Below are 24,825 nucleotides of genomic sequence, written 5' to 3'. Positions count from 1 at the left end.
AACGTACCTGTTAGATAAATGCACGTTTTGATTAGCCGGATAACATCCACATGTCTACCCTACTTTTATAATTTTTTTATCATAAATCTATGGATTAGATTTATGATAGACTTTTGAAACTACAAGAACATAAGGAGGACTTTTACAAAAAAGTAATAGAAATGTTTGTCCAGAAGGATAGGCAAATGGACTTCATCTTCAAGTCAAGGTAAGACCGCCATTTTATTGAAAATGGGATCTTACTAAGAGAGAACAATTCAATATTTAAATGATAAAATTACATTTTTTGGGTATCCTTTTGTTGAACTGTCTGTTTAAAATTAATCGAAGCATCAGACAAAAAAAGCTTTTGAAAATAATATTATATTTTGGTTTAGGTCAAAATATAATATTTGTAAACCTGAAGAGTCAGTGCCAGTGCCTCACCAGCCATGAACCTCACTGCACGTCACTGCAGAAGCTTATATATAGACATCTACGTTTTTTGTGCCCCACCACTTTTGTACATATAAAAACGCCACTGTTAATGTGTGAAATTCAGCTGTGATAAACAAAGATATCGCAATGATTCGTGGCATAGGCCTACTCACAACGCGCAGGACTTGAGTGATTTTTGCTGTTGGGACTCGGGTTTGAGTCCAGCATGAACTTTTTAGTTATTTTCATGTCGATGGACACTGAATTATATTTTTGAATAGAGGATTCATAATATTGTTTGCGGAGACCAAAATGAATGACCAAGCAGCATTTTAAAGTCTAAATATCCCTACACATGCAGCAATAGGCACGTTCACACCGGAGTACTTTTCCCACAATAGTAATATCAGAACTACGATATATTTGCGTTCACACCAAAAAGCCCCAGGAACTAAAGTAGTTCAAATTAGTTCATCTGACCCGCTTTTCAGTCCCTGCTAGAGAGCAGGGACTGTCGTGGGTGAAAATAGTTCATACGTCTGATTGACTGTGCGGAATGCAAACCACGCCCGTTTGACTCTGAATTTTTTTTTGTAAGCGACCATTGTATTTGCTCGCTTCGGGCAGCGCACCCGAAGAGATTACTTTTGTGAAAGCAGTTATTATAGCAACACTAAATAAATCATCAGAGCGGTGGAGTGATGAGGATGTGTCGGCGCTTCTGGCGATTTACTCGGAGGACGCGATGCGCCGCATTCAGAAGCTACTGAATGCAGTTTCCGTGGCTCAGCAAAGTTAGCAGACCTGGCAAAGTCATGTCGGGACGACTACGAAGGTAAAATAAAATACATGCACTGCACTGTTTTAATCTGCACAATACTGGTCTTAGATGTACTTTTATTTGCCCAGTAGATCGAGCTAGCCATGCTAGAACTTGCTATCATAGGTCCAAGCTGGCTCACAACATCTAGCTAGCTAGCTATTCTCAGCCGTGCCCGCTATGAACACGTTTTGACTTGTGAATAAGTGTGCAATGTTCTGTAATTTGCTTCACTAACTCATGGCACTAATCGTGTGTTTCAGGCGAGGTGTTTCTCTCTGGATTAGAAACTAGTTTTCCCCTCCGGGATAAAACGATAATATAACGTTAGCAATTAGCATGCTAGCTGGACATAATGCTACCTCTAACAATACATTGTAGTTGCTATAATTTCAAGTCATTTGCAACATTCATTCTACATGTTAATGGTAAAAGCTTAAACTGTTGATTACCTGCATGCCACAAAGACTGATGTTCTAATATTTTTGCACATTTAAGTAGAAATGTAATTGAAATTCTATTTATTTTTCCTTTTTTTTATTGATTGTTATAATTGTACTCAGCCATGTTATGTTAGATGTCAATCCACTTACACTGTAACTACTCTGGCCTTGAAAGAAGGTTACACATCTAACTGATGTCCACTAATCCCTATAAAACAAAGTTCAAGCATACATTAAGCACAAAACAATAAATAAGGGCACTTTGATATTTATTTTTGATTTGATATTATTTGATCCTATCTTATCTTCTACTTTACACCTGCATTTTGTACACTGTCCCTGCCTGCACCATGTCCAATGTTGTCTCTGTGCTTATTTCTCCTTAGGAAAGAGGGCACGGGATGACAGCTTCCTTGACACCATCATGGCGATGGACTGCCGTGCCATGGTCAGCAAGGAGAATGAGGACCTGCGTGCCAAGGAGATGCACGACGAACGGCTGCTGCATTCACACAAGGCCCAGGAATCGAACGACCAGCTGCTCATGGTGATGCAGCGCCATGCTGACTCGGCGGCGCGCCAGGTGGAGGTGTCGGCGCGCCAGGTGGAGCAACAAAATACCTTTCAGGCTGTGCTTCTGGCAGTGCAAAGCGAGCTGATTAAATCCAACAGGCCTTCAATAAAAAAATAAAGAAAAACTTGTCGTCGTTGATAAACTGTACAATGACTTGTTGGGAGGCGTGTGGTGCAGTGGTCTGGTGCGTTGGTGTTCGGATCAGGGGAGCACAGGTTCAAACCCCACTGCAGTCAGCATATCGTTGTGTCCCTGGGCAAGACACTTCACCCCAAATTGCCTACACCTGGGACAGTTAATTTTGTATTATTGTGATTATATATATGCCACTGTTATTAATACTGACACTTCACTTTGCACTAAGGTGTGTCTGCTGCTGAGCCTATCTATTGTTATTATATATATATATATATATATGTTTTGATACTACTGACACTTTATTTGATATTGAAAATGTTAACTTCTATTTACATGCATAGGACACACCTGGGACAGCGTGATGCTGTTATTGATATTGTCTTGAGTGTGCAATAAAAGAGAACCTACATGGCGATTAAACGGAGCCTGTATCTTACATTTTTCATTACATTTCATGTAACTAAGCTTGCTTATTTCTCCTGACACTTTATCTTTACAGTGACCTGTGTAGCATCCTATACATCACATGTAAGTGATTATTCTGATACCATCATGTTTCATCGGTTATAAACTTGCGAAGCTTTATTTATTGTGGCTTTCAAAAAGATAATTTCATTGTATTTCAAAATGGCGTCCAACACAAGCACTATTTATTTATAGAAAGAGAAATGGTTAAGTTTGTTATTACCAGTGTTGTGAGTTCAATATTTTTAATTAATTATAGTAAGGGAACATCTTAGGAGTTAGTGTAGTGAGTTTCAGAGCAGTGTAATAATTATTTGACCTAAAACTAAATGTTTTTATGAACATGACATTGATTTGCTAACTTTTGATTTCCCCCATTTTACACGACACAAATGGAGGCCACTATGGGCCACAACTAACACGTAGGTTTCTGTAGGGTTCATGGCAGACGGATGCAGTTGTTCTCAGGAGGATATATAATAAAGGTGTGTTAGCTGCTGAGCCTATTTAGTGTGCATACGACACCTGGGACAGTTTATTCATTTCACACGTAGCGTAGCGCGTGCATGTCGTCGTCCAATCCTTTTGTCAATCCTTGTTAACCGCCTTCGCTTCCGAATCAGCATTGCTATTGCATTTGACTGGTCGACGATCTGTATTTGTGTTTGCTTAAATAACTCAGACGAAGCTCATGTCTGAGGTCGGAAGGTAAACAGACGCCTCATTTACAGCAAGTGGGCGCGGGAGGTTTTTCTTCTTCTTTTTCTCTCGGTTTTTTGGCGGATTGCAACTTTAAGGTGCATACCGCCACCTACTGTACTCGCCGTGAAGTTGTTTGCGGCCTGCCAGTAAACCCAAAGCAGAAGAAGAAGAAGTGACGTCAGCGGTTGATTTGCCTAATCCACCCCCAGGAACTCATTTTGGTGTGAACGCGATCTACTTTAGTTCATCAGAACTAAAAGAGCTCTCATGAACTAAAGTTCTCATGAACTATTGTGGGAAAAGTACTTGGTGTGAACGCGCCTAATGACATTTCTGCTGCTATCTTTGCAAAACGAGTAAACAGTCACATCTTATCTGGATAAGTGGTGCAAAGTGCAGAATACCGTTTTGATAAGGGATACATGTGTGTAGTCTTTAATATTAAACATGATCGCTGGTAGATAGCCACAGACAGGGCCGGCCCTAGACTTTTGGGGGCCCTAAGCGAGCTTTGGCTTGGGGGCCCCCCTCACTCTAGCGCGTTCTCACTACACACAACACGGAACTTTTTCTCAGAAATACTGTCACATAACATCCATATATTTCAGTGCTAGGTTGATGCTTAGCTAAGCTAACTATGACACACTTTAACTGATAGGACTCAGGATCAACTGTGTACTGTAAGGTAGCTTCTAGCTTCATGTCGAACAGTAAGTCAACATTTCCCAGAGAGCTTTCTTTGAAATCACCAGGTAACGCTAAAAAACATAACATTTAGATTGTATGACAAAGTGTTTATTTAATATATCTGGCTAGCTATAGCTACTTGCTAACGGTTTAGCTTACCCCCGTAGCTGTAATTTATGCTTTATGTTCGCATAACTTGGAAGTTTACTGACATTTACATACCTTGTTTACCTGGCTCAAGTGGTGGCTCTGGGGTTGTTGTGTGAGCCACCACTTGAGAATTGTCTAATTTTTTAAGAAAAGATTTTCTTGCTTTTTTGCAAGTCAAAGTAAATGTTCTAGATGTCAGCTATATCGGCTGTCATGTCAAAAAATAATATCCAGGTTTAAACACATATATTGTATATGTTGATGTATTGGCAGCGTACGGCTATTAAACCATGTGAATCATTAAGCTAAATATGACTCTGAATTGTAATGCTAGGCTATTTATTCTAAAATGGTGGCTATGGGGTAAAGTGAACCATGGGCCTTGGGGTAAGTTGAGCCAGTGTGGTTCAATGGAGAAATGAATGAAAGTAGGCCAAGTTGATAATAAGAGCTCATTGTAGGCTACATTTAAAGTTGAATTTACCCTGTGTTTGATTGGTAAGATGTATGAAATTGTATCACCATTTGTATGATTACTTTTCCTTTGAACATGTTAAAAAGAAAATCAATCAATTCAATCGAAATTTATATTAAAAATATTTGAAAAACTAAACTTGTATTTGGTTTGTTATTTATTGTTTAAAGTTACCTTTAAGATTTGTTGTAGGTATGCCTAGGTTTGAACAGGTATGCCCAGGTTTGAACAGTGGTTCAATTTACCCCCTGACCTGGATCAACTTATGGCGCGTTTCCACTACACGGCCTCGCTCGGCCTCACTCGGTATGGCTAGGCCTCGTTAGGACTGGCTCACTTTATGGCGCATTTCCATTACAGTTTAGGAACTGGGGTAGTATCTATAGTAACGCAGTGTAGGCGGAGCCGTGACGTCATCTTCAATGAGAACCCCAGAAAAACAACACAGCCGTTAGCTGTTAGCACTCAGAGCTCACAGCTCCTCATATATGTTCAGAAACTAGACAAAAGTTAAACAAGTACAAACCACAGACTGCCTGTGTCATGGTGAATACAGTCGCTGCTTTATTTATGTCTGTATAGGCCGTTGTTGTGAGTGTGGACGGTCGGAGCATATACTGCGTTAGCTTAGCCAATCTCCATTTAGAAAACACGCATTTTAAAAGGTTTTTCGCCTGCCGTCTGTCTGCAGACTTGTCAAAGCATTAATTCAAGGTTTTTACTAACCGGTATCAGTATGTTGTTACTTCGGCATCATTTTGAAACGTGTATTACAATTAAATCACGGTCAAATATGTCCATCTTGTTGTAGTTGTAGCCCTCTTGCCAGCAATTCTCTCTCTAGTTTAGCATACTCAGCCCGACACAGCCTCGTTGTCTCTGGCCCTAGACCCACGATTTTATGAGGCCAGAAAAACTGTGAATTAGGACCCGCCGGCCGGTACTAGGCCAAGTGGAAACGCAACCAAAGACGGGCCGCTGACGTCACAGCCCTCTTAAACCGTGCTCCGCGCTGTAGTGGAAACGCGCCATTACCCCTAACCCAGGAAAGTTGAGCCACAAGACCACTTTTTTTTTAGAAGTAATATTTTCACTGCCCTTGATCAAATATTAATTCTTATCATTGCCATTGATAGGAGACATCCTGAATTTTAGGTGTGTGCTTTCATTTTACTATGTGTCATTTCTCCTTGCTTAGAGGACAGCATAACTAAAAAATGGCTCAACTTACCCCACTCTCCCCTACAGCTATGTAGAATAGATTATGTATAATACATTTAATTAAAGTAAATGTATTCGTTTTTTCAGTGTGTTGATAATAACTGAATGAACAGAGAGCACGGGGGAGGTGTACTTCTCCTTTATTTAAAGAAAAATCAAAGGTCTATCAAGGTAAAGCACCATATCATCTGAGAAGGAACAGTACAGCGAGGGGAGACGCGGTGACCATGGCAACAGAATGACAGTAACCCTAAATGCAAAGTAGGACATCTCATTACCTTTCAGTCAATAAAGGAATTTGACCTTCCTCTGAAGATGTTCCAATACTTCCCTGATTGCACGGTTCAGCTGTTACAATTGGATACTGGAAAATGGCACTACAAAAATGGTTTAACATGAAATGTGAACAGTCCATTGTCCAATCACAGTCACTGATTGGTGAATAAACTTGCCCGTGAGATGATATGTTCTACATCACTGAATGTGATTTGACAACAGTTTTCTCTGCCCAACCATTTATCTAGAGAATGTTTATTTATTTTCAACTTGGTGAAGTGGAATGACCTCCAGCCATACGCTTGAACGCATCGCAACACCACATCGATGCTCAGGAGGACACACTCCTGTCACTTCATAACAAGGAATCTCTAGCATGTGTTCGGGTTGCTTACATATGGCACAGGTGATGGTGGATTGAGTTGCTCCACATGGATATCCACTAAATCCTATGACATTTACAATAGACATTAGGCGCATTCACACCGCAGTACTTTTCCCACAAAGGTTCATGAGAACTCTTTAGTTCTCATGAACTAAGTACAGATGGCGTTCACACCGGAATAAGTTCCTGGGGAAGGATTAGGCAAATGAAGCCGCTTACGTCACTTCTTCTTCTTCTGCTTTGGGTTTACTGGCAGGCCGCAAACAACTTCACGGCGTATACTGCCACCCGAAGTCCCCGGCCGGAAGTCCCCGGAGTTGGGGACTGGCTTCAGTAGAAGCTGCTGGGACTCCCAACAGCTTCTACTGAAGCCTTCCGAGTAAATCGCCAGAACGCCGACACCTCCTCATCTCCATCGCTCCCATGTTTTCTTTTGTGTTGCCATAAATTAGTCTCTCTGCGTTTGTGCGCTGGGCTAATGCTAATGCTAATAATGCTAATGCGAGGATAATAAAATGGCGGCTTCACAAAACTTTTTGGGAGTTTTACGGGGCGTGGTTTGCAATCCGCCCAGCCAATCAGACATAGGAACCTTTTTCTCCCAGGAAAGTACCTGCTCTCTAGCAGGGACGGAAAAGGGGGTAAAAAAGGTTCTGATTAACTAATTTGAGTTCCGGCTCTTTTTGGTGTGAACGCGGCATTTCGGAACTATATCGGAACTAAAGTGGGAAAAGTACTGCGGTGTGAACGCGGCTATTTAAACAAGGAGAAATAAAGTCCTGTTTAGCATTTGGGTGACAATGGAGCAGATGGAAAAAACACCATCAGCCACCAACCAAACTCCAGCAGAGACTCAACATCCAGACTGTTAGATAATAACTCATAGTCATAATTCAACCTAATCCCTAGGATTTTAGCAACACTATGCATTTATTTGGATTCAGGGAGAATCTTTATGCTTGCTCACTGATGCAATTTCTTTTAACCAGTTTTGACAATAATACGTTGAGTTTTACAAAGTTTTACCTGATGCACATCGGTACATAAGTTAAATCTGCGTTTTTGGCGAAGGAGGCTAGGTGATGCTGATGTGAATGTAGTAAACAGAGATTTTAAAGGGATCAATAGCTCTGTAGTCTGTAGTAGACTGGTTGAGATGCATTTGGATGGAAATAACCTCCTGTAACGCTTTAATATAAGTTTAATAAACCTTTTTTCAAGTGTTACCTGCCTCTCACGAGTGGGTGCTAACTACCCAGTTAGCAATACATTCCCCACAACTGAAGTGCTAATGCATAATTGTTGCATATGATCATAATTCAAAGGAATGATAGTTGAGAGTTAAATAACAAATCAAGCTTTTGAGATGCATTTCTGTTCGTGTAGGTGACCATTAGAACAGACTTTGGATGAGTTGACTTCACTGTGGGTGCAGTTGGAGGCCAGAGGGCATTGTTGGTAATGTAAACAATACACATACAAACATAAAATATGAGAACATCCAAAAGAAAAACAGCACTGTAAACATGAAATAACAACAAAGCAATAAACAAAAGGGTACAAATATACAATTGTAGGCTTCATTCATGGCAGGTATGAGTGTTCAATTTGTAGCATTTCATAAATCAGCAGGATCTTAATGTTGGTTCGCATGCTGGTCATGACTAAAAAAGAGAGAGAATCTATGTACATGGCACATATCCAAACTATGCTTCGTTTGTAAGTGTGTATTAACTTCCTTAAAAAACATTCAAATGTTTAAAGACAAATACATAAACGAGAAGAAATCCATCCTGGGTCACACAGTATTCATATTAACAAGCAATATTTGACTATTTATTTGAACTGTTTGACAAATGAGTGATCCTTTGGTACGATACCTCTTAATAAAATACAGGAAATCATGTGCAGTGTTTTAGTCTCTGGTATGTGTTTAACAGACTGAGATTACAGTTATGGCATAATCTGGTAAAGAAGTATTCTGTTGGCAACTCAAGAATATTAGGCTTTTTTTTATCAGTTAATCATCAGTGTGTGTCCTTAATTCCTGACAAACAACAGTTCTATGTAAACATGATGATACGAGAGTGGAGTAAAGTTGATAAGGATAGGTTTTGATATTTTCGCTGTAGTAATTCCTCCTGTGCATACATGCCGTGAAGGGATCCTTCCTGAAGCGACTCTTCATGCAGCAGCAATGCTACAATTATCTTATAACCATCATGTCCATTTACATTTCTTCCATGTAGTGTTGCTCTGCTCATAGAACAACAACCTAGAGTGTCATGTAGTATGTTTACATGCACTCAAGAAACTGGCTTACACAAACAAACAATTTGGGTGTGTAGGATAATTCCTATTGAAACTGATACTCACATACAGTAGTGACAGATGTGAGGTGTGACAATCTTTTTGGGCTGATTGTGCAGTGTTGGCATATCTAGTTATGCCAACACTGAAAAACTGAAATGTTGACTTTAATTCAATGTATCATGTCGACAGATTTCACTAACTGTATTGCGTTCGTTGAAACCTAATGAAAATATTAGGTTCAACTTAATATTATTGCTTTCAACTAACCTAATATAGTTATATGAAAATTGTTAACATAACAATTTTTAATTAAAGACAACGTTTCAGTAAGCCAGAGCAAATTACCGATAGTGTGTTTGAATGACACTCAATAACAAAAAATAGAACCCTTGGTGTTCATTCCCATTACCATCAGACTTTAGATTGAATTGAAATACAAGGATGCATTGTAACTACTAATGTTTTCTCCTTTCACATTGACACCTTTTTGTCTGAAATCTAGCATGTAAGAAATCTAAATTGTAAAAAAAACAAAAAACGAATACAACCTGGTTACATGAGTCATCCTGAAGGTAGCAACTTTTTAGCTTAGCATTGCACGTTGAAAAACAGAGCCTATGTGTTTTCTATTTAATGTGTGTAGCTACAGTGATTGTGTGTTGAGCACTGCCAAAATGCAGAGGAACTACAATCAACACTGTGCCTGAATGCATCCTGTTTAGACACAGAGAAGCTCTGAAGCTACTGATGCGATGCTAACGTGCTGCTCTCACACTGGCTCTGTGAAGGAGTCTGTTTTGAAGTCTCTGCCCTCTAGTGGTCAAAATCATTAAATGCTGACCTTTTTTGATTGTCTGCAAAGTATTCAGGTTTTAGAAAGCCTTGTCCATGTAGTGCATTGTGTGTGTTTTGTTCTCATCTGAAGGATGAGATTATAAAAAACACTTTTCACAGGAGCACAGGGTTGACCTGGATCAAGCACTGGGGCTTTCTATGGCAGGTTCAGCATGACATTCACAGTGAAGGAGCGACAGAGCTTTGTGATTGGACGAGTAAATATGATTGGTCACTGGCACTGCAGGGTGCTCTGCCCAGGAAACAGTTGTTGTTGAGCAGGAAACAGGAGAGTAGCTCAGTCCGTAGCAAAGGTCACATTGAGGTTCTGTCAGTTTAGATGGCATTGCTAGCCTATATGGAAGTCAAGTAATGGCACTAAAAAAAAAGCGAATTAAATTGCTGTTGGATGATGTATGGCAAATTTAAATAAAAATACAATTTTATAAAGTTTTCAACTTATTACAGCCAATATTAAATTAAATCTAGAGCTGTAAAAAAAAAAATGGCAAAGCTGTAGTGTTGAACCGCAAGCAGGGCTTTAGACTAAGTCTTGTTTTACAAACCCCTTTCCAGTCAAATCAACTACTTGATAATTGATTATTGTTCGATGACATTACATGTAAACATAATAAGTCCTCCAAATTCCCACATTTCCAAATCCTAGAATATATGAAATAATTTGTTATTTATACGGTATTATTTCACAAAAATCAAGCTGAGAATTCTGATTTAGAATTTGGAAACTTAAGATGTAGAAACGTAATTTTTTTGTTAATGTTCCATAAACTGGGCTTTCAGTCTATATTCAAAGGGGTGAATAGAAAGGGAAGTGACCCCACCCGTTATGGCTCCATGTGTCAGTTTGCATGCTACGAGGTCTCTGGGCTGTCCTCTGCAGGCTCCACAGGCTCCTGTGGTCTGTACATGAAGGTGAGGAGGAACAGTGCCACGTCATAAGAGCACCAATAGGCTGTGTGTGAGGTCACTGCCGACCAATAGCGGCTCTCCACCAAGCCCTCCCTCAGCTCGAAGTCGATGCGTCTCTCCAGTTCCACTAAAACAGAGGAGAAGACAGATTAGTATCCAGCTGCACAAAGAAATGTTCCTTAGTGGTTATCTGGAACCTGGGGGACTTCAGCAGTATTGTCTCATTGTCTCATTGTCACCATAGTAAGTCTGTATTTTTCTCAACTCTTAATAATACTGACATATATAATTTATAGGGCTGTCAGTCGATTAAAATATTTAATCGCGATTAATCGCATGATTGTCCATAGTTAATCGCGATTAATCGCAAATTAATCGCACATTTTTTATCTGTTCTAAATGTACCTTAGAGGGATATTTTTCAAGTTTTTAATACTCTTATCAACATATGAGTGGACAACTATGCTTTATATGTTTGTTTATTATCATTTGAACAATGACAAATATTCTCATGAATATTAAACACAACAACCTCTGAACATTACAAATATTCGCTTCAATTCAACCTGGAACCTCTCTCATACAATACTGTGTGTGTGTGTGTGTGTGTGTGTGTGTGTGTGTGTGTGTGTGTGTGTGTGTGTGTGTGAGTGTGTGTGTGTGTGTGTGTGTGTGTGTGTGTGTGTGTGTGTGTGTGTGTGTGTGTGTGTGTGTGTGTGTGTGTGTGTGTGTGTGTGTGTGTGTGTGTGTGTGTGTGTGTGTGTGTGTGTGTGTGTGTGGAGGATCGTTGGAGCTATGTGCAGCTCAAGGCATATATGCCTGTGTGTATGAGCTGTGTTGCGCGCACTATCCGTGCTGAGTGTGCTGTCTGGCTACCTGCATAAAGTCAAGTGCTCGGCGCAGTTGTCGGCGAAATGTCGCTCCTCTGTTTTCATTGAAACAGCTCCTTATATCCGTTAGCTCAGCTAGCTAGCACCAGATGCTAACAACAACACGTAAGGTGTGCTTCGCTCGCGCCACACATACACACACCCTCCCGGTCCTCCCGATGGCCAGTCCGGGCCTGCCGGTGAGCGTGGAAGTGTGGTCTGCCACGCGGGCAGCAGGAGCGGGGCTGTCAGCATCAGCTTGTAGATGGTATTTTAAACTCGATGCGCTCTGAAACTACGGCGGCCGAGGACAAAAAATACACATGCGTTAATCGCGTTAAAATAATTAGTGGCGTTAATTTTTTTTTGCGTTAACGCGTTATTAACGCGTTAACTTGACAGCCCTAATAATTTACAGTATGACTGATATGTTCAGGGTTAGACAAATAACAGATGATATTCAGTAAAGTTGCCTCTACAGGAGCATAAACTTTGATAATATTGACGCTTCATTTGAATAGTGAATATTGATTGTGTTGCTGTGAAGAGAGTCAGTTATATCGAGTTCCTGGCAGCACACCATACTGATAACTTGAACTCCACCACCAACTGTTCAGCCATTGATAAAAAGGCCCAACAACTCCTCAGGAGACTTTAAAGGGCAAGTCTCCCCACGCCAGTCCTCGCCAACTCCCACAGGGGCACCATTGAAGGAATTCTGACCTATAGCTACGCTCCATGGGTTGGTTACTGAAGGCACCAGCTAAACAGGAGAGTAAAGACACCTCACAAGATCGATGGTGCCCCCCTCTTGTTCCTGCTGGAGATTTATCATCAACACTATGTTCACAGAGCCTCCATCATCATCATGGACCCCCACCACTGTTACCACAGTCTGCTCCCTCCTGCAGTCTGGGCAGCATATGTGGCAAACACATCAGAGCGCTAATTAGCTCTCAACCACAGGCAGTCAGGGTCACCAACACACTGTGCACCCCCACTGACATCCGACCCCCCTACTGAACCCCTCATTAGTGCTATTTTCCCCCTTTGACATACACCACTTGTCAACATGTACTGAAAGATGCACTTGCAGTATTCTGGTCACTTTGTGTGTGGTTTGTAAAGTACATCTTATCTAATCACTTATCTTAATCTTCTTTTTGCACTTTTGTCAGCAAGGAGGATATCATTTTATTTCTTATGTATGCAAATACAAAAAAATGAATGGCAACGAGCTTAATCTTGATTCTTGAAAAATGACAACAGGAAACCGAATACATTTTATGGTTAATTTACTTGGACTGTCATACACAGCTGCAGGCAAAAGCTGGAAGAAGTACTACATTATTTACTTACGAAAAGTGGAAAAATACTCAGTAACAAGTAAACTTCCTGTATTCAAAATCATACTTAAGTAAAAGTACATTAGTATTAAGTAAGTAAGTACTAAAAGTGAAAGTACTTGTTATGCAAAATTGATCTTTTGAGCACCAAATATTTTAAATAATTGTAGTAAATGTGTTCATCACGGCGATGTTGCACTTGGTAAACATGGAGTATTTTAATAACTTTATCTATAACTATGTAGCTAAAAGTATAATAACCTATAATAATGTATTGATTTAAATGTTATATCAAGAACCTACATCTTTAAAGTAACTAGTATCTAAAGATGTACAACATTTTGTGGAGTAAAAAGTACAACATTTGCCTACAAAATGTAGTGGAGTAAAAGTACAAGTACCTCAATGTTTTACTTTAGTACAATACTTGAGTAAATGTACTTAGTTGCAGGTAGGTTTGTACTCACACGAGGTGCTGTCCATGACCGCTGAGATGGACTGGGACATGACGGGCTCCACCTCTGTCCTCTCCTCCTCGATTTCTTTGTCCTTCTCCTCGGTTTCTGCTACAGTTACTCCTTCCTCTCCTGATGCCACTGTTTCAACCTCAGAGGCTCCGCCCTCAGGATCTAATGGCTCCTCCTCCACTCCGCCCACCTGGCCACTGGAACGGGAAAAGTGGGAAAACAGGATTCCTCCGATTCCCTTTCCAATACTGGCAGCACCTGAGGGGCATATAATTCACTAATTGAGTTATAAATAAAGTGGCGCAGTGAAGACATATTTCTGTGATTTGATCCGGGAACGTATTATTATGGTGTGATTATTCAAAAATAAATCTGTGGTAAAAAAACGTTTTTGATACTTACACGTTTTGTTCAGCAAGATAATCTTCACATATTAACACCACTTTATGTTTTTTTAACAAAATATGCATCCACTAGTAGTAAAATGCTATTGTTAGGCTATAAAGGAGCTAAATCATTGTCACATGGCTACTCATCACCACAGCTAAGCTAACAGTGGCTAATGCTTGATGACGTTGAGTAGTCTCATTTAGCTATTTGTAAGCAACTGCTATTTTCAAAACACAAAAAAGCTTTGGAAGTTTACAAGTGACATATTTATTGGTGGGGGGATTATTCCTATAGAAACCCAGTCAGTATTTGACCTAATACTCCAGTGGGTCAAAAAAATAGCAGATTTTTAAGGCTTGTACTGGACTTATAGCTACATTGTATCTGATTAAATAATTATGTCCTGTTGGGAAGCTAAACTGCATCATGTGTGTCATAACCTGTACTCTTTTTGCATTGGTAGAATAAAAAAAAAGTATATTTATTCAAGTATTGTACTTATGTACTATTTTGGCATACTTTTACGCCACTAGATTTCTGTGGCAGGTCATTTAGGTTGCCTCAGGTTTGACAAATGACACCGTCAAAATTATATTTTTGGTAATAAAAACGAAATAATATTGTTTGATTTTAGTAAACAAAACGAATATAAGGTTAGGAAATTGACTTCGAAATGCTCTTACATACTGTATATGTCTATTATGTGAAAAAGGAGCTCAATAAAGTGGACATACCTACTATTAATGAAAAAACACATATTTACTGAATAATATAAAATGTTAGCTGTTTATGTGCCTTTAGTCCCGCTTTCCTCTGATGCATAAAGGAAAGTAACAGAGACCAGAGTTAATTGCTTCTATTGATCTGTTGAGCCCCTGCCTACTGTCAACTGCTTGCCTTGCTACAATATCAGCAGTGCAAGCAGCTCCTGTTCCTCTCAGCACAGATCAGGCAGACAGTGAGTGCTTCCCAGGCATTCAGGGCCTTCCACAAGGATATGGAATTGCAAAGGGAATAAGAGAAAAGCTTGAGAAAGAAATTGTCAGTAAAAGCCCAAATTTGGTGGACTTCGGCACAATGTAATATGGCTTTTTCATAATTTACATTGATCTTAATTAGTGCTTATTTAATATTATTTGTTGGCTAGTTTCCACCGTGGAGACGGGCTACATTTCCTCCACGCTGCAACAACCCTGTTTATCTCTGCTTGAGACTCTGATATTTTTGCGAGTGTAGCGCAAGAGAAAAGGGACATTTTTCTGTCATCCCGTTATGCAGATAGTTTAAGACCTTAAAGTAACGCAAGTAATTAGATAGTTTTGTGCTTAATAACTGTCATGTAGTTACTGCTGTTATCAACAGTAACACGTTAAATGACTGTGTTACAGACAAATGTAATCTGATTACTGTAACGTGTTACTTTGTAGCGCCTTACCCCCAACACTGGTGCTTACCCATGATGCTGGCCTTGCCGAGGCTGGTGATGGACTCTCCGTAGTGCCGTCGGACCTGCGGGGGGGAGGTGCAGGGGCTGGGGATGCTCTCTGAGTCGGACACTGAGGCCGTCTCCTTGGGGGGGTTCAGCAGCGTGGGCCGGACCTGATCGTACCGGGTCGGGCTGGTGGTGTTGTACCTGTGTTGTGACCACATCAAGAGAAGGAAACAAGCACTGAAGACAATAGGCTACATTTTAGTAGATTTTTTTTTTAAATGTAAAGGGGGATTAATTAATAACCAGCATCTGTTATAAATAACAACTTGTCTTACCAGTGGATTTGAACAGGTGCAATGTTACTGTAGTGCTTTAAGATGAGAGGCTCCAATCTATATGCCTGAAACAAACAAACAAACAAACAAACAAACAAACAAACAAACAAACAAACAAACAAACACATACAAATGTTAGAGCAGGGTTTCTACATTGTATCTGAATATAACTGCCTGTTTTTTATTTAGTTTACATGGATTTATGTAATCTTATAGCAACACCAGCAATAGTTAGCCAGTACTCATCAATAAATGTCTGCTGATCATAAAAGTCAGAATAGCGACCCAATTGTGCTCACCACGGGGTCTGTGGGATGGAATATGTTGAAGAGGCGTTTGCAGATGGATGTGGGGAGAATGTGGTCCTGCACACAGCTGTTTCCAGGCCGGATCCCTCGCAGAGCCAAGAAAACAGCCAGAGGAGAGCCCATGCAGAAGAAGTTTTCTACCTGCAACACAGAGAACACAGAACAGCAGAATTCAACAAGAGATCAAGAGACTCATGTAAGGCTCTCAGCTCATTGACCAGTTACATAACACTGTGGCTGTACTGGGCCACTATAAACAATGTAATGCTCACTTACCAAACCGTATTTTAATAACTAGTACGTTATTAGTTTGAATTTGAGGGGTTGCACGCTAAAACTCTTAAATTAAATGTATTATGTCAACACATGTCAAATAACTGTATTAGATTAGTTGAAAGCAATAATATGAAATTGAACTTAATATTTTTTATTTAAATTATTATATTTCTTTCAACTAACCTAATACAATTAAGTGAAATATGTTAACTTAATACATTTAATTATAGTCAGCATTTCAGTTTTTTCAGTGCAGAATGAATCAGAGGTTGTATGGAGTCCGATAAGCGTCAATAATGCATATAGAAGGATTCAAAACATTTATTTTGTTATCTCTCCATAAACCGTTTTTCATTTCACACAAAGTAGTTGTATAATAGCAGCAATTGTTTATAGTGGAAATAAAAATGCATAAAAAAGTAATATACCTGAATGTGTTTTTGATGCACGCAGAAATCCATACAAAATGTAACAGGAGTCCACGAATCAATGTACTTAAAGTATTTACCTTGAATTTCAACTCTGGCACAGCAGAAGAGGAAGTCCGCAGACCCTGGAACTGATCCTCTAAGTCTCTCAACCTGGGATAATAGACGCAGAGATTAGTATGCAGAGATTAATGAATGTAAAGAGGCTAATCTTCCTAAATCGTTATGCTAGGGCATCTTCTTTGCAGTGTCTTCTTTGCAGTGTCTTTATTGATCCACATAATGTCTTAAAGCTAATGAACACACCGAAGTAGGAAAAACAACTTCCCAACACTAGAAATGGGATTATCAAAGGATTGATCTACATGTTTACCTATTATATATATGGAATAAACATTCTAAAGTTTCCTGTACCTTCTTACTGAAGTAAACATTTAGCATTCAGTGTCTTCCCATTTAGGGTGTGGCAGTGTATTTTTGTACACTGAAGAAACTGAAATGTTGACTTTAATTAAGTGTATTATGTCAAGAGATTTCCCGTAACTGTATTAGTTTAGTTTAAGGCAATAATATTAAGTTGAACATAATATTTGTATTTAAACTTAATAGTATTGCTTAGAACTAACCTTATACAGTTATGTGAAATCTGTTGACATAATACACTTAATTAAAGTCAACGATTCCGTTTTGTCAGTGTAAATGTGGAATCAACTTCCTCGTTGTTGGAGATGAATGAGCGGTGCAGTACCTGAGGCGCGTGAGTCTCAACTGCTCCTGAAGGTGGCGCTCCTCACCATTAGGCCAGCGGGCCTTGGCCTCCTCCGGGTCTGGCACTTCTTGATGATGAAAGCGCACGGGGTCCCAGCCTGTCATGATGTCGAAGGTGATGACGCAGCCCAGCGAGTGAGACACTATCGACACCTTCCCGTTTTTCTCAAAGTCCGGATTTCGCGTGCAGAAGAGCGAGTACAGACGATTCAGCTCCAGAGTCAAACCTCTGGTGATCTACACACACAGACACACAACAACACACACGTTTGAGAGGCATTCAAAGACATAGAGTGGTGCAGTGATGACGTATTTTTGTAGGCTTCCCAAAGTTAAGGCTCAAGGGATCCCCTGACAAAAATCTATGGGATTTTTCCATTGGATTTTTGAAAACTGCAGAATCTAAGACCTGTAGAAAACACATGTTTATCGTACTTACACTTTTTTTTTCCAGCAGGATAATCTCCACATATTAACACCCCTTTTATGATTTTTGAAGAGCAAATGCAGTTGCCTGAAGTAAAAAGCTAACGTATTGCTTCACTACCACTAAGCTAAAGGCGGCTAATGTTCGGCGTGATGACGTTTATTATTCTATTTGGTCACTTGTTGGCAACCTCCATTTTTATGACACAAAGAAGCTTGATATTCATGAGTTGGGTAATTATTGATGTATTCTATGTCATAGAACAAAACGGAAAAATCTCACGGGGGGCCTATTCTGCTTTTGGGGGGTTTCCCTCTCCTGTAGTGTGTTATATAATTTTTTGTGCATGTAAATGGTCTGCAAAGGCTAAAATCCCTTTGTTGGTTCCAGAGGGGGTTCAAGCCCCCACCTGAAACCCCTCCATTGGACTCCTTTGTTTTCTGCTTGAACACATTAGGCGCGTTCACACTGCAGTACTTTTCCCACTTTAGTTCCGATATAGTTCCGAAATGTCGCGCTCACACCAAAAAGAGCCGGAACTAAAATTAGTTAATCAGAACCTTTTTTACCCTCTTTTCCATCAGTTTTCCGTCCCTGCTAGAGAGCATGTTCTTTCGTGGGAGAAAAAGGTTCCTATGTCTGATTGGCTGGGCAAACCACGCCCCGTAAAACTCCCAAAAACTTTTGTGAAGCCGCCATTTTATTATCCTCGCATTAGCATTATTAGCATTAGCATTAGCTCAGCGCAGAAACGCAGAGAGACTATCTTATGGCAACACAAAAGAAAACATGGGAGTGGTGGAGATGAGGAGGTGTCGGGGTTCTGGCGATTTACTCGGAAGGCTTCAGTAGAAGCTGCTGGGAGTCCCAGCAGCTTCTACTGAAGCCAGTCCCCAACTCCGGGGACTTCTGGCCGAGGACTTCGGGTGGCAGTATACGCCGTGAAGTTGTTTGCAGCCTGCCAGTAAACCCAAAGCAGAAGAAGAAGAAGTGACGTCAGCGGCTTGATTTGCGTAATCCTTCCCCAGGAACTTATTCCGGTGTGAACGCCATCTGTACTTAGTTCATGAGAACTAAAGAGTTCTCATGAACCTTTGTGGGAAAAGTACTGCGGTGTGAAAGCGCCTATTGTAAGATACTGTAGGCTAAGGGGCGGGACATCTCTTAGCTGTTGACCAATACCAACAGAGCTAGCCAGCTAACCAATCAGAGCAGACTGGGCTCTGGTTTCAGACAGAGGGTGAAAAGAGGTGCTGCAGCACAGGCAGTATGAGAACAATAAAGAGCTTTTTGAACATTAAAGCATGGAGACATGGATGCACAAAATACTAATATGAATCTGAAAATGAGAATAATGGAGCCCCTTGAAGCTTGTTTTAACAACAGAGGTTTAGGACTCATTCCTGCATTCCTTGCTATGTGTCAATAACATACGAATATATTTGGTTGAGACTTAAGGGTCTTGGTGATTCATGTATTCTTTCACAGTCAGGAAGTAGACCATAATTTAGAGCTGGATTAAATCAGTTTAACCAGGATTTAGTTAATGCGGGCTCAGTGGACTTAGTTCCTGAACTGCCAGCATAGTAACAAAGTGCAGCACCAGCGCTGAGGGGGGACAGAATGAGGCTAAACTTCAGTCAGTGTTCACTACAGGGAACAGGAGAGCTGTAGTGTCCGTCTCACCTCGTCTCTGTACAGCGGGCTGGTGTAGTACATGATGTCCATGGCGCTGCTGTTCAGCATGTCTCTGAGGCCCCGCACTTTGTCTGGGGTGATGGAGTCCACCCTGTCTGCAGGGAGAACACAAATACATCAAACCCAACTGGAGGACAATCACAAAGACCATATGTGTAATACTGTTTCATATTCTATTGAAAACAATGTTATTCTTAGTGTTTAAAAACATACATTTGAATGTTTTACCAATTGAGAAATACATGTTGTTCTGTCCAACCTTTTAGTCTAAATCATGATAACTACTGACTATGACATCTGGAATTGACATTTAATAGTGACATATTTGAATCCGTATAACAGTCAGAATGTTGGCTTTTTCAACATTTTTGTTTTAGAAAAGATATCACAAAGAAACAACATTTCTTTGAAATTGGATATTTGTGATCCCTAGAGGATACATATTTGTATGTTTTTTGGTGATGTTCTAACCCAGTTAGGGATATCCAAAGGCAACAAAACAACCTAAATATATAATAATCTAACCATACATTTGTTTGATCATGCCCCTAAAAGGATAAACCCCTTTGATATTTAATAATCCAAATTACCTGTTTCAAGTTCCAATTAGGTCAATACGACTTTGTATCTCCACTGTTGGGGGAATTTCTTGTGCGTTCCCTTTCACACTGCATAATTAAATATTTATAAATTCCCTTGAGTTCACTTTAGTCAGATTGTTTCCTCTCAGCTGTCATGGCTTCTCCCTGTTTATGCCCAGCCATCAGCAATAACCATTCTTTGTGTGTTTCCTGACATCAAATAGAGTGTGTAAAAAAAATGCTTTTATATGCCATATTGACATTTTTACTATGCCACATGGTCTATTGGCATTGGTTGTAATAATTGAATAGTGAATAAATCTCAGTTCTGTATTCAATAGTGTAACTAGGCTTTTTCCTGTCATTTTAAACATGTAAGGCAGAACAAACACTGAACCAGACTGTTTTTGTTTTGGATGGTGGTGAGTCGAGGTGCAGGGTACCTCCATCCAGAGCCAGCTTTGACCTCCACTCCACAGGAAGGAACTCTACATGCTCTGTGGTGCGATTTGAGAAGTGCTTCTCCTCCATCTTCCTGGCAGCGTCTCTCATCCTGCACGCCAAGACAAAACAGTCACTTCAAGATTCATTCTGAATCCCTTTTCAATTATCTGTGCTTCCAATGTGAATTTGTTTGATCTCTCACATGCTGGTGTTCCTGATGATGCGACCCTGGTCCATTTTCTGGCCAATGCCATGCACCACAAAGACGATGTGGGTGGTTTCGGGTGGGGTGTCCTCAGGTGCCGCCTCTTCCACGTATCCCCGATGGAGACGTGTCCCGCTGCTGGAGGCTGAAGACATAAGAGGGCACATTATTAACTGAAGTGATGTTTCTCCACAGCAATGTGCCTGCGTTTAATTTAGGTTGATGTCTAGCACCTCTTTAGGGACCATAACCCAGTCCACAGTCCATACCCCTGCAGGGGTCCGAAGCCAGGTCCCCAGGGTCTGAGCTACAGCCTATCAGCCTAAATCAGTTCTGTAACCTACAAATTGTAGTCACGCTTTAATTCATGTGTTCATTGGTTTTTAAGGGTCAGTTCGCCTAAGTTACAAACATTGTCTCTCTTGATGATGTTAATGCGCGATAAAATAATTGTTGCCGTTAATTAATTAATGCGTAAACTTGCCTAATTTTTTGTATATGGATTTTGAATTACATTTATATAAAACGAAACAGTATTTGTGTGTGGATTGAAAATTACTTTTGTAGATAGACATTTATTTATAAATCCAGAATTATATTTGTAAATCCTTCTGTGTGCAATTATTTATTTTGACACTAATCTGACCCCATATAGGACACACCGCTCACACACTTACCTTTAGAGAAGCCCAGTTTCTGTGTGACACTGCGAGCGATCTTGGAGGTGGTGGCGTCGCTGTACAGATACACCTCCTCCACGCTGTGCCAGTCCACGTGACTCCGGCTCAGTTTCCGGCTGTGGATGGCTGGGTGACAGTCACAGTAATTAACAGCAAGTGACACACTTTATCCAGCATAATTAATTTACCGTTCCCCATGAGGGTGTGTAGAGTGTGTGTGTGGGTATGTGTGACAATCAGGCTGGAGGAATAACGGATTACATGTAACGAGGATTCATAATCAGGATACAAAAATAAGTATTCGATTACATTAACATAAAAAAAACAAGTAATCAGATTACTATTATATATTTAAAAAAAATAGAGATTAGTATCAGGAAACTAGTACTCCAAATGTTTTCATATCAAATATCTTTCTTTTCTATATAAAATACTCAGATTACTGATTACATTTATGGACAAGTAACTAGTTACTGTAACGGATTACATTTTTAAAGTAACCCTCCCAACCCATCAATTTACAAACAGACCTCACACACCCTCGTCTTCTCTTCTCTTATTGGTAAAGCTGGAATAACATCACCTGACTTGTTTTGTGTCCTAGTTCTGAATCCCGACCATTTTCCCAACACCTGCAGCTTCTGTGCACATTTATCTCCACACACACATACCTATCTACCTGTCACACACAAATATATTTCTATGTCTTCCTCACCATCCTTGCTGTCCACTGTGGTGTCCACCACCTCCATCTCGTAGGTGTCCCTCATCTGTTGCCCTCGGAAACGGGCCAGGTACTCGATCTCGATGGGGTCACTCTCGTCCTCCTCCAGGGGAAGCCACGTCCCGTCGATGAACCACTGCCCCCTCATCACAGGGATACGGTCTTGCTCTGAGGGACACCACATCATGTTGACTTCACTGTTTAAAAGGTTGTTTTAGCCTATAGGCTTGCTCTAATTCCATATCTTTATCAAAGTACAGAAAACAGATACTTTATGGGATTAAAGAGATGTTAAATGAATGAAACACAGATATGACATGGGGTATAGGGTTAGTGAAAGGGAAAATCAGTGAATTACTATCTTTGGCAATGAAAAAATGTAAAAGACAAGAAATCAAGGAGAACGGTATGGAAAAACTGAAACGTTAAGACATTTAATTAAAGTCAACGTTTCAGTTTTGTAAGTGCACTGGGAGGATGTGTATAATATGTTTAGACTGTTCCACTGTCATGACAACTGTTACTTTCAATGGTATCAGTAGTTTGACTGTTTAAATAGTGGCAATAACAGTAGCAGCAGAAATAAAAATGATGATATTGAAACTATTTTGCAAGACAGTTTGGCTGTGTGCCAGAAAACACATAATGTTCTTATTTCTGATAGATAAATAGTGAACAGAGTTGCAATCATATTTGTATTTTAAGTTTAGAACTGACATTTTTGTAAATTCAGCAAAAAAAGTAATCGCAATACCTAATCAATTTTAAGTCATTATGAAGCAGAAACCTTTCAAAAAATAAATGGTTGCAGATTGTCTAATGTAAGAATGTTCTGTGTTTTTTTATCATTGTAAAGAAAATGGCCTATTAGCACATTTAACTGATACTAACAAGTAACTGATGAATTGACTCATTGTCTGATTTTAACAATTATGAATAGAGGTTTTAGTCATGGCAGAAATAGTGGATGAAATCGTTTTTATAGATTGTATTTAACAGTTACAGTATTTACCAGTTGTACTAAGCACATGCTACCCTGCAGTAAATAAAGTAATTAAAATTAGTTCCACCTTCATTCACCCAGCTTTATAAACAAATGCATGAATTATAATCAAAACATAAATGGGCCAATCTGCATAATGAGTAGGCTCCTTTTACTTTTTGTTCTTTATAGTATTAAGAATGGCAATACTTTTATACTTTACTTGAATAACAATTACAAAACATGATTTTCCTAGTAAAAGAGTATTCCCTCTGGTACTTCTACTTTTACTGAAGTACAAGACCTGAGTATTCCTCCACCTCTGACAGCAGCCTCCAGTACAGACTGTACAGTACAGACAGTACAGACAGTACAGACAGTACAGTACCCTACAGACTGGTAGCAGTAATTCAATGGTATTAGTGTATTTGAACAACTTACGGTTCCAGTAAACAGGGTAACATTCCTTCTCCTTGATATCCACTTCATAGAGCCCCCCTCTGACACACACTGCCTCCACGCCAATGAGGATGTCGTCCGGGTCCCCCATCTCCTCTGACCCGGAGAGCCGCTGCCCTCCGCCGCCCAGCACCGGCGGCTCCGCCCGGACCCCGTCCACCGCCCCGCTCTCTGCCTGGGTTGCCTCCTTCCCCTCGGCCTCGGGTGGTTCCGCGGGGCGTTTGACCTTGTCTGGGTTCTGTTCACTGAACCTCCGATAGACAATCTCAATTTTTAAAGAGTCGTGTCCGACGAATGGCTTCCACGTCCGCTTGTCCTCTTTGTAGAACCAGCGGATCTCCTCCGGTCCCAGCTCCGTTACCACCTCGCCGCGGTGCCGGGAGCTGTTGGACCGTATGCGCTTTTTGGTTGTCACATTCCCGTCACTTTCCGTGTAGTTTGGGTCCAGATACGATGAGCCCGAGTACTGTTCCCCGGCCAGGCCCAGCATCAGGCCATCCGGGGACAGCAGCGGCAGGTGTCGGTCCAGACCGGGCTGCTCCGGATCCCCTTCCCCGGCAGCAACACCTTCTCCCATCGGAGTGTCGTCGTAGCCGGTCACAAACACATCATTTGCCATATCCCATTCACTACTGCTGACGGAGTTATTCTCCGAGCTCTGTTGACGGATAGTCGGTGTATCCTTCATATTGCTCATACTTTGGCTAGAATACATTGAAATAGCGTCATAAAAATGTCCCTACCGTCAGACTATTACACCAGATGAACGATTCCCTTCTCCCCATCTGGTAACATCTGTATGATGAACCGTTCTGATCCCGACTACATCTTTACTATTATCGCTTCAGGTTTAACATATTTACCCAGACGATTTGAACATCTATCACCTTCTTTCCTGCCTGTCTACACTGCTTTGGGTGAAAACTGCTGGAATAATAACGGTACTAGCTAGGATGGGAATCTCAGTCGCTCCATGACGTCAAATGAATGACGACACACCAAGCTTCCTTTTCAAACCTTCAAAATAAACTCCAAATGAATGACAACACACCAAGCTTCCTTTTCAAACCTTCAAAATAAACTCCACTACTAATTTCAGAAAAAGAAAATACATTTACATTTAAAAGAAAAATAATGTATTCCAACTAGCTCAAATGTGTACTTTAGAACAGTACT

The 24,825-nt window shown here is 40.4% G+C and overlaps 1 protein-coding gene across 1 annotated transcript; it reads right to left on the bottom strand.

Annotated features, from left to right (window-relative positions):
- Positions 1-10,405: 10,405 nt before the first annotated feature.
- On the bottom strand, positions 10,406-24,609 carry ddhd1b (DDHD domain containing 1b). The gene is made up of 13 exons (XM_034150574.1): positions 23,632-24,609; positions 22,200-22,376; positions 21,482-21,610; positions 20,802-20,949; positions 20,599-20,708; positions 19,563-19,669; positions 17,430-17,686; positions 16,762-16,834; positions 15,969-16,118; positions 15,670-15,734; positions 15,357-15,535; positions 13,513-13,770; positions 10,406-10,957 (listed from the first exon to the last, which is right to left on the bottom strand). Exons 1-13 carry the CDS (start codon positions 24,362-24,364, stop codon positions 10,773-10,775), a joined length of 2,571 nt encoding a protein of 856 aa, XP_034006465.1. The 5' UTR covers positions 24,365-24,609; the 3' UTR covers positions 10,406-10,772.
- Positions 24,610-24,825: the final 216 nt, after the last annotated feature.

This window comes from Trematomus bernacchii, unplaced genomic scaffold, assembly GCF_902827165.1.
Source record: "Trematomus bernacchii unplaced genomic scaffold, fTreBer1.1, whole genome shotgun sequence".
NCBI classification, from domain to species: domain Eukaryota; kingdom Metazoa; phylum Chordata; class Actinopteri; order Perciformes; family Nototheniidae; genus Trematomus; species Trematomus bernacchii.
The sequence above is the reverse complement of the archived record's forward strand: the minus strand, read 5'-3'. Positions and strand labels throughout refer to the sequence as shown.

Coding starts and splice junctions, on each gene's coding strand:
- ddhd1b (XM_034150574.1), bottom strand. CDS start 24,364: ATGTATTCTAGCCAAAGTATGAGCAATATGAAGGATACACCGACTATC. Junction 16,119..16,761: donor TGCCAGAGTTGAAATTCAAG/GTAAATACTTTA, acceptor TCTGTGTTGCAG/GTAGAAAACTTCTTCTGCAT. Junction 10,958..13,512: donor GGTCATGGACAGCACCTCGT/GTGAGTACAAAC, acceptor CCTCTGTTTTAG/TGGAACTGGAGAGACGCATC.